The sequence below is a fragment of the Squalius cephalus genome (assembly GCF_949319135.1).
Source record: "Squalius cephalus genome assembly, chromosome: 15".
Taxonomy (NCBI): Eukaryota; Metazoa; Chordata; class Actinopteri; order Cypriniformes; family Leuciscidae; genus Squalius; species Squalius cephalus.
In genome coordinates, this window is record NC_137136.1 from 21,926,683 (window position 1) to 21,943,306 (window position 16,624).

Here is a 16,624-nt window from a genome sequence, read left to right on the forward strand (position 1 = left end):
CGGCATTACTGCAACTGCCATATGCCCCAGGAGCCTCTGAAAATATTTCAGTGGGGCCACTGTCCTGCTCTGGGGTGTATATAACATCTTGAACGGGAGCCTGAGTAAGGCCCAGTTCAAAACTCACAGGTCCAAGATCGGTCGTAACCCACCGCCTTTCTTGGGTACAATGAAGTACGGGGGGATCAGCTGGAGGGACGGCTTCTCCAGTAGGACTGCGATCTCCGCTCATAACACAGGGGCACCCTCGTTCAGCACGGAGGTGAAGTGGATGCTCCTGAAGTTTTTTTATTGAAACACAACAGGAACACAAACAGAACATAACTGAAGATTGTCCACCCGGCCCTCCTCCGGGGGAGGCAGTGCTGCGGTCACCATCTCCCAAAGAGCTGCTTCCTCCATCCCTGGGTCGCCCATCTCAGGGACGCTTGTACTTGTGCTTGCCACCTGGTTTGGCAGCAGCTGGGATGGGCTGGGCGGCCTTCCAGCAGCCGGCTCCATGCTGAGGCCTGGGTAAAGGCTACTGCGCAGGCTGAGCGGGAGCGGAGGTGGCGGCAGGAGGACGCCCTCGGCAATGAGCAGGCAGAGGATCTGCCAGGGCAGGATGTGTCAGATCGCCTCCGTCTGCTTCTGGGTGGCAGAGAACTGCGGGGCGATGTTCTCCACCACATCACCGAATAGGCCAGCCTGGGAAATGGGGGAGTCCAGGAACCGATACTTGTCAGTCTCCCTCATGTCTGCCAGGTTCAGCCAGAGATGGCACTCCTGGACCACAAGTGTGGACATTTCCTGACCAATTGAATGTGTGGCAACCTTTGTCACCCGGAGGGCAAGGTCAGTTGCTGTACGGAGCTCACCCATAAGCTCACGGTCAGGGCTACCCTCGTGCATATCCATGAGTTCTTTGGCCTGATGGACTTGCAGGACCTGCAAGGAGGAAGCGCCTGTCCTCGTGCTCTGTAAGCTTTTCCTGTGAGAACGGACAAGAACTTACAGGCCCTGGATGGGAGACGCGGATTACCCCTCCAGGAAGTAGCGGTCGCCGGCACAGTTGCATCAACCACTCAACACTCAACCGGAGGAATATCCACATACCTTTTGGCCGAACCACCGTCAAGGGTAGTGAGGGGGAGAAGGTACCAGCTCTGTTTCTGGCAGAAAAAGGTGTCGTCCACGACCTGGTAACCTCTTCGTGCATTTCCGGAAAGAAAGGCACTGGGGCGGAGTGCTGAGAACCAGCACTCGAGATAACAATCGTCCAACCTCGAGGGTTCGGGACACGATCGGTTCCACTCAAGCCAGACTATCCTGGTGGCCCAGGAAAGCATAGCCATCAATTCTGGATCAGGCTCTTGTAAATCTAATCTCCCAGAAGGGGGTAGCGCAGATTCAAGCTCACCTTCCGATGCTGCATCTGGTCGGCAGGGGGAGCTCCAAATGAAATGACTGGCTGGTCATGAGAGGAGCCAATGTGATCAATCGAAATCTCCACGGCTTGTGGTGTTTGTGAGGAGTGAGGGACCCATGGGGATTGGGTACAGGGCGGGGAAGCCCTCACTGTTATCCTCAAGTCACCCTGGCTATTCATCCAAGTAGCCCTTTTCTGGGGTTGAGAAGAGGAAGAGGAACTATATTGAGGCATAGGTAAGGGGATCCCACCTCTTTTAGGGTATAGGAGTCTCGACCGTTACACAGAGATTGTCATGTTCCCATAGTGAGAACATGAGTCATCCACAAACGCTGCTTCAGTGTGCTGAATGCCCAGGCATGTGTTGCAGTGTTCATGACCATCAGCCTGCGCCAGGGAACAACCGCATCCAGAAACACATGTTTGCTCTTTCAGGAATTAATTCACTCAGCTGTTATTAAAACAGCGATCTCTTTGAAGACGCCCTCGACATCAACACTGCTGGAGAGCCTTCTTCCTGAAGAACGCTCGACACACTCGTTGAATTCAACACTCTCAGAGACTGCATAAAGAAGATCTGTTCAGCTCCGAAGCGAAAGACAACTGGTGCTTGCATCCGCTTACTATTTATACCTGCCCTGTGGGGCGGAGTGCATGAATCAAATCTCACACACCAATGTGCATTGGCTCGTTCAGTTTACACTCGAAGATAATTGGGGCTCTCTGACGAGATCCCAATACGTTGGTACGTCGAACATGACCGAATGAAAGGGGACCCCTAAGACCCCTAATATTAAGACCTATGCTGCAAGAACAGTTATAGTTATTTATATTATTTTTATAATTACTTATGTCATGCATTTGCTTTTTCAATGTGCATGCTCATAATCCATTATAAACCATTATAAACTCCCGGGGAGTGCATTTTGAAGGGAGGCAATGTTTCAGGTAAAATTGGTTAAATTGTTTAGTGAAATTAAGAAATTAAGTAAAAATTCTCACTGTAGGTAGGCGCATTCACCAACGCGCTCCAAAAGTGTGATTAGACTTGCGCAATCCGTTCCTATGGTAAAATGTGCAACCCATTTGAATTCTATAGAGAATGTAGTTAACCCCCTGGGGTCGGCCTTGCTTTTTTCTTATCAGTGCGAAAGAGACTCAAATAACTCAGTCGATTTTTGGCATACATATAAGTGTTATATATCAAAACTGTTAAATGTCTACTTTTATTTGTGTACACATAATAAAAACAAAATGTTGTGATTTTCGTGAAATAAAGAAAATAAACATGCGCGTTATGTCATCTCTCTCATTCTGAAGCACGACAGTAAATGAACTGTAACTCTTAAAAAAAAAAAGTAATAATAAAAAACCTTCCCAACTAGAGTCCCCCCAGTGAATCTCAACCATTTCAAGCCCTGATTGAGAGCATATGTTGTAGTTTAGATATATTTTTAAGATGGAATAATGCGTTTTTACGGATGCTAGAAACGTGTCTTTCAAATGAAAGATTGGTATCAAAGAGCACACCCAGGTTTCTAACTGATGACAAAGACTTGACAGAACATCCATAAAGTGTCAGACAGTGTTCTAGGTTATTAGGTGCAGAGGTTTTTGGTACAATAATTAGAATCTCTATTTTTTCTGAATCAAGTTGTAGGAAATTACTAATCTAATTTTTTATATCAGCTATGCATTCCGTTCATTTTGTGAATTGGTAAGTTTTGTCAAGGTGCAAAGAAATATAGTGCTGAGTATCATCAGCGTAACAGTGAAAGCTAATGCCATGCTTCCTAATGATATCTCAAAAGGGTAGCATGTCCAGGATGAAAAGCAACTGTCCTAGTAAGTACTGAGCCTGATCATCAGCCTGCTTTCGATATGATCGATATGACACCTCTTTTATTGCTACAAACTGATAATGGTCAGACAAGTATGATTTGAACCATGCCAATGCAATTCTACTAATGCCAACATAATTTTCAAGTCTTTTCAAAAGAATATTGTGGTCGATAGTATTAAATGCAGCACTAAGATCCAGTAAAACTATTAGAGAGATACAACCACGATCAGATGATAAGAGCAAATAATTTGTAACTCTAATTAGGCAAGTCTCAGTACTATGATACAGTCAAAATCCTGACTGGAAATCCTCACAGATACCATTTCTTTCTAAAAAGCAACATACTGTAGTTGTGAGGATACTGCTTTTTCAGTATCTTTGACAGAAAAGGGTAAATTCCAAATTGGGCTGCAATTGACTAATTCTGTAGGATCTAGTTTTTTTTAATAAGCGGTTTAATAATATCCAGCTAAAAGGTTTTGGTACATATCCTATTGACAAAGATGAAATAATGATATTGAGAAGAGGATCTATGACCTCTGGAAGCATCTCTTTCAGTAGCTTAGTCTGTATAGGTTCTAACATACATGTTGTTGATTTAGATGTTTTAACAAGTTTAGACAATTCTTCCTCTCCTATAGTAATGAATGAATGAATGAATGGGATTTTTCCCCAGGGACACTATTATGCACTGTCTGAAGCGATTCTGTAGTAGACGGTTGCATGGTTATAATATTCTCTCAAATATTATCAATCTTGCAAGTAAAGAAGTTCATAAAGTCATTACTGCCGTGCTGTTTGGAAACGTCTGGGGTTGAATCTTTATTTCTCATTAATTTAGCCACTGTATCAAATAAATACCTTGGGTTGTATTTATTTTCTTCTAAGAGGGTCAAAAAAGCAGATCTAGCAGTTTTTAAGGCCTTTCTGTATGCAATAGTGCTGTCTTTCCATGAAATAAAAAAATAAAAACTCTACTTTTATTTTCTTCCAGCTGTGCTCCATTTTTCTGGCTGCTCTCTTAAGGATCCGAGTGTGCTCGTTGTACAGCGTCGCTGGACAATTTTCTTTAATTTTCTTTAATTTTCTTTAAGCACAAAGCAGCTACTGTGCTGGAAGTGCTGGAAAAGAGATAGTCAATAGTTTCTGTTGCAACATCGAGGTCTTCTATGCTTTCTGGTATGCTGAGGAGATTAAACTAGTCTTGATCAGGATGATTATTTATAAAGCAATCTTTAGTGGTAAAAGTGATAGTTCTACTTTATTTGTAATAGGGAGTCAGTTTTGCAGCCTTTGCTAAAAGGAGTATACATGAGACTAGATAATGATCTGAGATGTTATCGCTCTGCTGCAGAATTTCAACAGCATCAACATTGATTCCATGTGACAATATAAGATCTAAAGTATTAGATCTAAAGTATGATTAGGGCAATGAGTGGGTCCTGACACGTGTTGCCTAACTCCAAAAGAATGTAGAATGTCTCTAAATACCAATCCCCATATGTCTTTATCATTATCTACATGGATATTAAAATCACCAACAATTTAGCAATTTAGCAACGCTATAATGTTATTATATTGTAGTTACAATGACTTTATGAATAGCCACTGTGTTCTTATAAATATTTATTGTGAGCAATAATACAGTTACAAACCTCTATAAATGCTTCATTGACATCTTTTTTTCCTAATAGAATGCAATTTCCTAAAGCAAATATTAACAAATCATGAAGATGTGCTCATTATACATTTTAAATCGTTTATTTGTAAATTATTATTTTTTATTTTGAAGTATGATTTTAAACTGCTATAAGAAATACCATATTACTGAGGAGATTTGGGTTTTAATATATCAAAATTACCATTCATGACCTCTATTTCAAACATTAGCTAGTAAAATACATAATTAATACATCTAATTGCTACAGAAAACAAGTGTAACACTTTGATATTTGATAATTGGCCATTGAAAAAGCAAATGAATGACTTATAAGTAATTATAAAAATAATATAAATGTAACTATAACTGTTCGTATAATATTGTATAGGTCTTAATGAGTCTTTGTAAATATATTTATAGAATAGTAATACTTACTTATACACAGCAAGTATAATTGGGGCTATAATTCATTATACTGTAAGCATGGGCTTCATGGAAAGTGTTACCATATATACACACATACACACACACACACACACACATACATACATACATACATACATATATACATATATATACATACATATATACATATACATATATATATATATATATATATATATATATATATATATATATATATATATATGTTTTTGTGTTCCCCTCACACTTTGCATTCAGGGTTTTGTGTTCCACCGAGAAACTTTGCAGTGTTCAAATACTTTTTGAGACCAGTGTAAATGATACAATCACTGATTCTTACCACATCGGTTAATTCTCTGCCCAAGAAAGGGAGGGAATGATAAAGGGCTATCGTGATGAAAGCTGTTAAAGAGGCATCTTGCTCAACTCCTCTAATACCTCCCTACAACAAAAACAATGAATATCAGCACATTTATTGCAGTACCACAGGAATGCAATTGCTGTTTATACTATTGTGCAATGTTTCACATGTTGTTGGACATAGTAAAGTTTTTTTTGCAAAACCCCTTGGTTTACTGGCAAATGATGGAAGGCATTCAGACCTGCATTTCCCTGTGTATGACTGGATTGGCATCAGTGAAGGACCCATCTGAGCTCTGTGTTCCAATCAGATATGTGACTGCTTGACGGATGTCCTCCAGTGAAATAAACTTTTCCGTTGAATTTTGCTGTTTAAGAGTTCCTATCTGTCCTTCAGCAACTAGGGACAACACTTTCGCCACCAGCGCAGTCAACCTACGAGAAGTGAGAAGCCATCTATTACTTCGAGTAGGTTGGGATTTAAAATAAACAACAACAACAACAACATTTTATTTGCAAAAATAGATATGGGAAGTGTAGCACTGAATTGCACAAAAGAGGTCACATTTTTGTGACTTGGCATATTTTTGACATCGAATGCACATCAAATTTACCATCACATTTAAATGCACATCAAATTTACCAGGTACTTGTCGGACGGTCTTGCCAAGCTCCGTAGGATCCATCAGGCTTTTTGAACATTAAAATTCGCTCATAACCTGCCAGGATAAAATGTAATGAGTCAGAGCAGGGTACAGCCTGATACAATCAAATTGTGTTAAATCATAGGCCTTAGTCAAGAAATAAATTATATTAAAAAGATTTTTGCAAACAGGTGTGTGTGGGATATTTGGTGCTGACTGAAGAAAGTTCACCCAAAATAAAAATTCTGTTATTCATTTTTTACATTTATTTCAAACCCCATATCATTTTGGGGTTTGAAACCCCAAAAGTTAAGGCTCAGCCACGCCTTCCTAAAACACTTCGTTCAAACACGCCCCCACAAATCTACGTCAGTGTGTGGGGGCAGAGTCTCATAATACCGCCCAAATGTATACGCAAAGAAAGAAGGTGTAACTTTTATTCTCGCTGTATTATTGTTGCCGCCATGTTGTGGAGACGCTGTGTTCAGTGCGAAAGCTAAACTACTTTGTTTGGCCTTCCAAAAGAAGACACAATTAGAAAGCGTACTCGGTTACTAATGTAACCTCGGTTCTCTCTAGAAGAGGGAACGAGTACTGCGTAATATCTTACGCTAGGGGAAAAACTCTTTTCCGCGAGATATTGAAGCCAAAAATTATCCTTAATTTTGAAATAATGTAAAATGCGTTGCGGCAGCATGCAGACATAGGCAAGACGGCTCGCGCGCCTATTGGCTGCCCTGTGGCAACTGCAGCAGCCTATCGAGAGAGGCCCTTCGTGACGTCAGATCCAATGAGCACTGCGTCACATCCCGCCGAAACGGGCGTAGCTAGGGCCTATAAATACGGCTCGAAGGCTGATAGAATCTGGTTTTTCATCGCCGAAGCGAACCAGAGCGTGTTGCAGGCATGGCCTCTTCTAGAGAGAACCGAGGTTACGTTAGTAACCGAGTACGTTCTCTTACGAGAGTTCTCTCGTACTGCGTAATATCTTACGCTAGGGGAACACAGTGTTAAACGCCGTGCGTGCTGAGATCCGTCACCAAAGTCCCAAGGGCAGGTGCCCGGGGCTCATATAGTGCATAATCACCAGGGACTCGCAGAGAGTCCGGGAAGAGGGGCTAGAATAGCATAATTCCCGTAATAAGTAGCATCCTATAAGGAGCTAATCATATAAACAGTGTTCCACATAGTCCCACTAGACCAAGCCCACGACGAGGCCATGCCTCTTGTGGAGTGCGCTCTGACACCCAATGGGCACTGCAGGCCCTTAGAAGTGTAAGCCAGCGCTATAGCATCAACTATCCACCTGGATAGACTCTGTTTCGACGCAGCTAGTCCCTTAGAACGTCCGCTGAACGAAACGAAGAGCTGCTCTGTCTGTCTGAAGACGGTCGAGTGAGACACATAAGCCCTTAATGCCCTGACCGGGCAAAGGAAGCTTGCGTCCTTTTCCTCATTATGGACCGGCAGGGCTGACAGGGAAATGACCTGAGCCCTAAACGGTGTGTTGAGGGATTTAGGAACGTACCCGTGCCTTGGTTTGAGTATGACTTTCGAGTCATTTGGCCCAAATTCCATACACGTCGCGCTCACTGAGAGCACTTGCAAGTTCCCTATACGCTTTACCGAAGCGAGAGCCATAAGAAACACTGTCTTGAAAGACAGTGATGTTTGATATCTATTGAATGGATTGGCTCGAATGGGGCAACTTTCATGGCTTCCAAAACTGTAGAAAGGTCCCAAATGGGGACTGAGGGAGGTCTGGGAGGATTCAGCCTCCTAGCTCCTCTAAGGAAGCGGATGACCAGATCGCTTCTCCCCAGTGACTGGCCAAGCGTCGGTTTAGTAAACGCCGCTATGGCCGCCATGTAGACCTTGAGCGTGGATGGGGTTCTGCCCTTATCCAGTAGCTCCTGCAGGAAGGAGAGGACCTCCGTCACCCCGCAGTCTGGTGGTGATATGCCACAAGCTGTGCACCAGCTAGAAAACACAGACCATTTCGAGGAATAGAGCCGTCTAGTAGACAGGGCCCTAGCCTGCGTGATCGTGTTTAACACTCCCACCGGGAGGTTAGTGGGTACCCGTTGATGGCCCACGCATGTAGGGACCACAGCTCTGGGCGAGGATGCCAGATCGAGCCCTTGGCCTGAGAGAGAAGGTCCTTCATCACTGGTATTGGCCATGGGGCAGTGCTTGTCAGCTGCATCAGAACTGGGAACCAAGCCTGGTTCTTCCAGAATGGAGCCACAAGTAGCACTGAGCATCCGTTTTCCCATTCGCTCTAATACTTGAGGCAGGAGCGTGATGGGGGGAAAAGCATAGAGCGGGCAGCGGGGCCAGACGTGGGCCAGCGCATCCCTGCTTTTGGAGAAAAACTCCGGACAGTGAGCGTTTTCTTGAGACGCAAATAGGTCTATCTTTGCTCTGCCGAATGTCTTCCACAGCAGTTGGACTGTCTGTGGGTGTAGGGACCATTCTCCTGCCAGAACATTGTTTCTGGACAGTCTGTCTGGTCCCAGATTCAGGTGGCCTGGCACGTGAGCCCAAACCAGGAGGCGCTCCGTCAGCCTGTAAAGGTTTCGGGACCTGATACCTCCTTGGCGATTTATATAGGCCACCACCGATATGTTGTCCGAACGGAGGCTGCGGCTGGGAGCTTCGAGCAGACGGCTGTCGAGAGCAGCCTGCCGCAGAGCTGGAGCGCTTAGGCAAAAAGTGCTTCATGGCCTGTGACATTTTCTGCACCTCAGCGAATCTATCCGCGAAATCCTTGACGGATGATCCAAAGAGGCCGGTAGAAGAGATGGGGGAGTCGAGAAACGCGGAGCGCTCAGAGTCCGGCATCTCAGAGAACGTGAGCCATAAGTGTCTCTCCGCTACGGTGAAAGAAGCCATGATCCGCCCTACGGCCTGTGCAGCGGACTTAGTGGCGCGAAGAGCCAGGTCCGTGGCGCTTCTCAAGTCTGGCATGCTGATAGCTTCCGGTCCTTCCTCATCCAGCTTACGGAGAAGGTCGGCCTGGAAGATCTGCAAAATGGCCATCAAGTGCAACGCAGATGCAGCCTGTCCAGCGGCGGTGTAAGCGCGGCTGTGCATGGCTGAAGTCGTGCGGCAAGCTTTAGAAGGTAGCGCCGTCTTGGCACGCCGTCCAGCAGAGGGCGAGCAAAGATGGGCCGCTACAGCTTCTTCCACCGGAGGAAGAGAAAGGTAACCTCTGTGTTTAGCACCGTCCACCACGGAGAATGCTGCTGAAACAGAGGTACGGACCCTGGCTGAGAAGGGGGCGTTCCAGGACTTCGCGACTTCTTCGTGAAGCTCAGGAAGAAAGGGCGCGAGTCTTGAAGACTGCGAGACGCGGTCCCTTTGCAGGAAACATCCATCCAGCCGGTTGTGCACAGGTTCCGCAGGCACAGACCACTCAAGGCCGAGGCTCGCTACGGCCTGCGTGAGCAGACGCATCAGCTCTGCTTCAATGCTGGCCCTTTTCCCGGCAGGCTCGCGAGCAGAGGGGGCAAGATCCACAGAGCTCGACCAATCCTCACTGCCCGACGCCAGGATAGAGCAGCTGTCATCATCCACAGATGCGGCTTCTTCGTCGTCATCCATGACGGAAGCGGCAGCAGGCGGCGACCGCTGTCCGGCAGTGAGAGACTCAGGCGAAGCAGGCGGAGAAGCTGGGGGGCGAACCGGCGAGCTTCCACGGGTTGGAGGAGGTTCCGGGACCCGCTGAGCACGGCGCTTTTTATGGCGCGGCACCGCAGCGGGCGGAGGTGCAGACTCGGTGAAGGATGCCAGGCGAGTCCTCAGAGTCACCATGGGCAATAGCTTGCAGTGAGGGCAGCCGCCGTCAGCGATCGCGAGAGCTGCAGGATCCTCACCCAGGCAGGAAACGCAGATGACATGGCGGTCCCCGTCGCTGAGTGGGGCTCGGCACGAGCCACAGAAGGTGCAAGGCATCTTGATAAAGACGCTCGGCTCTTTTAGGAAAGGAGTGTGCGTCGCGGCGGCGAACACACACTAGCAGAGAAAAGGATATTATACACCGGATAGCGTAGCAGGAACGGCGACTGAAGGCGGCGAGTTGTCGGCCAGCGGCTTCAGATGCGAAGGCTCGTCCCGCAGAAGGCTTTTTCAACGGCGCGGCTTCTTCCTCTCCGGATCCAGCGATGCGAGAGCTTCGCTGAAGAGATGAAAAATCAGATTCTATCAGCCTTCGAGCCGTATTTATAGGCCCTAGCCACGCCCGTTTCGGCGGGACGTGACGCAGTGGACGCAAAGCGCCCTCATTGGATCTGACGTCACGAAGGGCCTCTCTCGATAGGCTGCTGCAGTTGCCGCAGGGCAGCCAATAGGCGCGCGAGCCGTCTTGCCTATGTCTGCATGCTGCCGCAATGCGTTTTACATTATTTCAAAATTAAGGATATTTTTTGGCTTCATTATCTCGCGGAAAAGAGTTTTCCCCTAGCGTAAGATATTACGCAGTACGAGAGACCTCTCGTAAGAGAACTGTGTTTAAGCATTATTTAAAACGCTATTCCAGAACAGTACAACTAAAATTTTCGACTGTGTGCAGCGCATTTTTCGGTGGACTGTTTCCAGAACCTGCAAGAGTACAAGGCCAGCTGTGCACAAAGGCTGATTCTAAAAAGTCATCATGCATGCATCTTTGCATGCACATTCTGGCACTTCTGACTCACACAGCCTCTAAGTATGGTTTAATATTTTAAGAATTTGCTACTGACTATTCAAACGTGAGTTTTGAGCAGTATAGAGTAGCGCTTGCTTGTCGTTTCTACAAATCACAAATGCAGACATAGTTTTATGTTTACATAGCGTTCTCACACCCCGTAGCGTGGCACGACGCGTAAGAAGACAGTACAAGTCATTATAATCAGTAATTATGTCCCCAATGAAATAAAACCTTACCAATCTGATACGATCTGGTCCAGTCGTGCTGGCAAAGTTGATCGATCAGCTTGGACATCTGCATTTTCCGGATCAGATTCGGGCTCAAATTGATCATAAGGTAGAACCGACATTATCACCTGTCATTATTGCTTTGGGAGCTAATGTTTCAAAAATGGTAAGGAGTGTGACATTTCTGTCACACACTTAGGGATTTCAGGCCAATCACAATTCACTGGATCGCTGGCCAATCAGAGCACGCCGCGCTATTCAGAACGAGAAGCTTTGTAAAAATCGATGTGTTTCAGAAAGGCGGGGCATAGAGGAGCAACAATAATGTACTGTATGTGTAAAATAATTACTTTTTTTAACCTAAAACTACGTAAACACACTGCATTAAACCAAATACACAAAATAGCGTTCGTTTTAGAACCATCATATGACCCCTTTAATGAAAAATGTAAATACATTTTTTTAAAGACTGTGTTTTGACATTTTTGTTAAAATGGCATGTACTCAAGGTCCATTGGACTGTCATTTAAAAAATATATATTTTAAAAATAATAATAATATATATATTATTATTTGTATTTTTATGTTTTCTAATGTGGCATACAGGTACACTAAACCTTGCTCAATGAAATCCATTGCTTTGTCTCTGGAGCCTGCTTCCAGTTTCAGCCAGCACTGAGTTTTGTCTATGTAGCGGACTGCCAAGGCAGTTGGAGACATAAAGATCATAGTCTGCTCTCCACAGCCTTTCGGTGCACGGATCAGATTTTCCACTTTGGATGGTGAGAGTAACGGAACAGCAGTGGACTGGAAAAATACTACTTCTGCATTCAAAAGATTTTAGTTAAATCTAAGATAACACAATAAATACAGTATGGGGTTGACCTTACCCAATAAGTGATAATAAATAATAAATATAAAAAATGGAGAATTTGACAGCATTCACAACAACTAAGTTTTAAAAATATGTTGCTTTGGACCTTCTAGTTTGACAAACAAGTTGACGTCCGTTTCAGGGACAGTGTTGTTTGGGAAAAATCCATCGATAAACAACTGCCGGTCACTTCTACCTGATGAGCAGAGTTCAGGTATTTACATCAGGTATTTCAGGTATATTACACATGTATAAATGCGTATATAACGTATTTATAAACAATGTCACAAACTTTGTCAGAGCTTTAAAAAAAAAAAAAAATTGCCAAAATATGTGTATATCTGTAATGGGTGATTGGTAACACTTCAGAATAGTGTTCTATTATTAAATAATAACAACACAGGAACAAATGAGTAATGACTAACAACACAGGAATACGTAACTACAGAACAGTATTCAAAAGTGTGACTGGGTGTTCAAATGAAAGCTAACAAATCTCACCATCCAGATTAAAAAAATAAGTCTGCTCTTCTCTCTTTTCCACTCCCTCATTCTGAGACATGAAGAGAAAGACAAAAGAATATATTTTAGAATCACTGAAATCCAATTGTTCCAAAAACAACAAAGGATATGAGATAAATTTGGGTATTCTTATATTTCACTTCCCCTTACCATGACCAGGAGCATCTTTTGAGCAGAAGCCACTTTAGTTTTTTCTTTTTCATCTTCATAAAGTTCAATAGTGATAGGGATTTGGCCTGTTACCATGGGAACAGCAGGAAAAGTCACAGTTTGAGATGACTTTTGCTCCAGACTGATTCTGACAGTGGAAGAGGAAGATGCTGACCCAGGTGAACAAAGACCATCCACTTTCTTCATTTGCACAACAAGCTGATCAGGAAAGTGATAAACAACATATATTAATCTCAGAACAAATTTGTCTTGTAATGTATTAAAATATACAATGTATATTGTAACAAGTACTCTTATGATGATTTACATTTGGTTTAATTTAAAGCAATTATCATATGACTGAACCAACTTCACTATACCAATAAAAGTCAATTTTAAGGACAGGTGGAAATAAATTACTTTACTATTAAATTACTAACAGCAACTTTTTACAGTTTCAGTGAATTAATTAATTTTATAATAAATATAAATATTAAGTTTAAGCACTAGTAAAATGTATCTTCTGTAAATATATAAATACCAAAGTGGTACGATAGTGCAGTGAATTTGAAACAAACCTCTCTTTTCATCGTTCCATAATTTAAGATCACCACACCTATAGACAGTTGTTCAAAGCGTTTGACCGAATAGGGAAGCCTCAAGGATATAAAGACCGGCTTAAATACTGGAAGGTCAACAGGCTCTATCACACAAAATCCTGTAAATAATAAAAGTAGAAGTTTTGTTCTTTGGTGGATTTAAATTAAATTTGATAGCAGTGAAAGGGGAAAATTACCATGGGATGGAGATAAGCTGAGAGCCTGGATCTCCCATGTTGTGATAGAGTGGGGTAAATGGATTGTGTGTCTGGAAGAAAGAACTGGTGCAATTACATCATTATACAAGACCTTTGTAAACACTAACACTTGAGACTGTTTTTTAAAAAATGGAAACATTTTAAATTGTAATAACTATATGTATAATGTAAAAGTGAGCACTTTTTGCCTTAGACTCTCACATATTATGGACTTAAATGTAACATTTATATATTCTTACTTTTTAGTAACTGAGAGAGAAGCTATTCACCTATCTTTTCCTTTCACATCCATCTCCTTAAACCCAAAGCTTGGAGAGAAGTATTTGCGAAATGTTTGTATTTCAAAATCAAAGAATTCCTCATCTTCAAAATCAGCACCTGGGGAGATTAAATATTGGTGAATCATTTGTGAATTTTTTTTGATTGTTTTTGTTTTGATTACTTCATTGTACAGATTGTGGCACAGCTTAATTTACAAAAGCCTTTGTGTAATGATAGTTTACATGGAGCAGACGAAGACAATGGTGAAGAACCAAAACCATGAAACCAAACAAACTAAATCCTGGCATTAAACAAAACATAAACTATGAACTTGACAAAAAACAATGGGCCTGGCATGTGGAACATGGAAGCGTGGAAACAGCATAACATTTTTCAATATATGACAAAGTAACATGTACACATAAGGGCTTAAATATGCGACTATGGGGATCTTCGCATTTTTGTTATTGCCGGAGTATCTGAAGCTTGTGTAAAGGATTCAGCCATCTTCTGAATGGAGGCGGGGAGCAGCAGCTCATTTGCATTTAAAGGGACACACACAAAATACAAATTTGACAAGCTATAATAAATGATCTGGGTGGTATTTTGAGCATAATTTCTGAGGACATCATAGATTTATATTATTATTTATATTATATTATCTTGTGAAAAGGGGACACATTCTGGGGACACCATAGATTTATATTATTATTTATGTTATATTATCTTGTGAAAAGGGGCATAATATATTTAACTTTTTTTGCTGTTGTGGTTTCCAAAGTTACTAGCCACTCAGCATTTTCACTGGCCACAATTTTGACATTGATACCATGGGGAAAAAGTACCATATAGATCATTCAAATATTGTCTCGTAATTTGGCAGCCGGTAGACTATATTAGGCTGCTGCCACTTTAAGACAGAGGTCTTCAATCCTGCTCCTGGAGGGCCACTGTCCTGCAAAGTTTAGTTCCAACCCTAATCAAACACACCTGAATCAGCTCATCAAGCACTTCAGAATTGCTTGAGTATTCAAAGGCAGGTGTGCTGAAGCAGGTTGGAACTAAACTCTGCAGGACAGTGGCCCTCCAGGAGCAGGATTGAAGACCTCTGCTTTAAGACCTGACGCACGGACCCATTATACTTTTTATACAGCCAATATACTTGTCTTTATGTGCACGCACTTTGGGTCTGAGCACAAAATCTATGGAAATTATTAAAAATATGCTCAATACGTGCAATCCCTCTGCGAAATTCAAGCTTTGTAACAGCAACAATATTCATCCAGAGCAAATGAAACAAGTGAGTAAAGGGAAGCAGGTTTGTATACTTGCTGTCAGAGAGATTAGAGAGAGAGAATGTGCAGCTGGTATTGTGTATCCTGCGGAAGAGTTTAAGATATTTAATTATTGATATGTATCGAAAAATCTATATTTTTGACAACACTTGATTGCACTTAGTTTATTATTTCAGATACCTTTTTAAAAGACTAGATTTGAAATATGTATTATATATTGCAAATTATATAAAATTCAACTCGCCAAAGTGGCGAGTTAAAGATGAAATTAACTCAAAATGACAAATTTTTATATTTGAAGATTTCAGATGCTAAATCCTCTAAGTCTGTGTAAAGTTTTTGTTTAATATTAACATTTTTATCAGGCTCCTATGTTTTGGTTTCTACCCAAGTACCTGCATTTCTCAATGGGCTGAGGTTGGGATTTAGTGAGTTTGAAGTCAAAAGTATTTGATGAACGTATACTATGTGCGGAGAGCATTCACTCAATATTATTATCTCATTTTTGACAGAGGTTGCTTTTAGAGGCTTTTGAATCAGAGGTATTCATTTATTGAGTTCCTTCTAAGATAGACACCATGACTGGAACTGAAGCAACTTTTGCACCACTTCTGGCTACAGTACCTCTTGCATTCTGGGCATGTGCCACACAGGATTCGAACCCACGACCGGAATGGTTCGGGGTTTGTGGCACGTGGTTTAGCAGCTTGCGACACTCAGTTGACGCTGAATTACCAAGTTGCAGAGGAGAGGCTTCACACAAAAGCATGTTAACCAGATTAGCATGCTAAACTAGCTTAATGCTAATGTAGCTTATGGTTAGCTTGATAGCTGAAGAACCACATTAGAAAGAATAGCATTTGGTAAGCATTACCAATTAGCATGCTAAGCTAACTTGCATAAGGCTACAAATACAGGCAAGGTCCACTTTGGAGACGAATATCTCGTGAATGGTAGCGAAGAATCCAAAATCCATTCAGTCATTTCTGTGCGGACAATGTTTTCAAAAGTTATAAGCGTTTTTGCAAAAAAACTTATATCTCTTGAACACTAGATGGTGCTCTGTTAAAACTTTGTATGTACCTTCAGGACATGCTGTTGATGATCCCTACCAAATTTTGTGAAGATATGTCAAATAGTTTAAAAGATATTGCAATTTATGACTAAATTGAAAATGGCGGACACATGGTACATCCAATCCTGGCAAAATCGGTATCCATGGATTCGGCATGACACAAGGAACAGCTCATGCTCGCTGTTTGAGTCATATGTGCAGAAAAAAGGTGAGACAAAAAAAGAAAATTGGGCAGAAATACATGTGGGCTGGCTGTCCATTAAGCAAAAACTGATGTTAAATTAAATGTATCATAATGTCAAGTATTATATGCAAAGACCACTTCTTTACATTTGAAAATATTTTTTGTTAGTTTATTATGATAAAACAGTTATG

The 16,624-nt window shown here is 42.4% G+C and overlaps 1 protein-coding gene across 1 annotated transcript in view; it reads right to left on the minus strand.

The window, feature by feature from the left end:
* The window catches only part of LOC307173060 (uncharacterized protein), a 74,997-nt gene that overhangs the window by 20,376 nt on the left and 37,997 nt on the right, over positions 1 to 16,624 (minus strand). The window contains exons 17-26 of the mRNA XM_079895864.1: positions 13,888 to 13,996; positions 13,598 to 13,668; positions 13,380 to 13,519; positions 12,802 to 13,020; positions 12,631 to 12,682; positions 12,236 to 12,325; positions 11,873 to 12,079; positions 6,338 to 6,413; positions 5,937 to 6,129; positions 5,675 to 5,776 (exon numbers count right to left, since the gene is read on the minus strand). Of these exons, the coding sequence (XP_079751990.1) occupies positions 5,675 to 5,776; positions 5,937 to 6,129; positions 6,338 to 6,413; positions 11,873 to 12,079; positions 12,236 to 12,325; positions 12,631 to 12,682; positions 12,802 to 13,020; positions 13,380 to 13,519; positions 13,598 to 13,668; positions 13,888 to 13,996 (1,259 nt within the window). The remainder of the gene's footprint in view (positions 1 to 5,674; positions 5,777 to 5,936; positions 6,130 to 6,337; positions 6,414 to 11,872; positions 12,080 to 12,235; positions 12,326 to 12,630; positions 12,683 to 12,801; positions 13,021 to 13,379; positions 13,520 to 13,597; positions 13,669 to 13,887; positions 13,997 to 16,624) is intronic.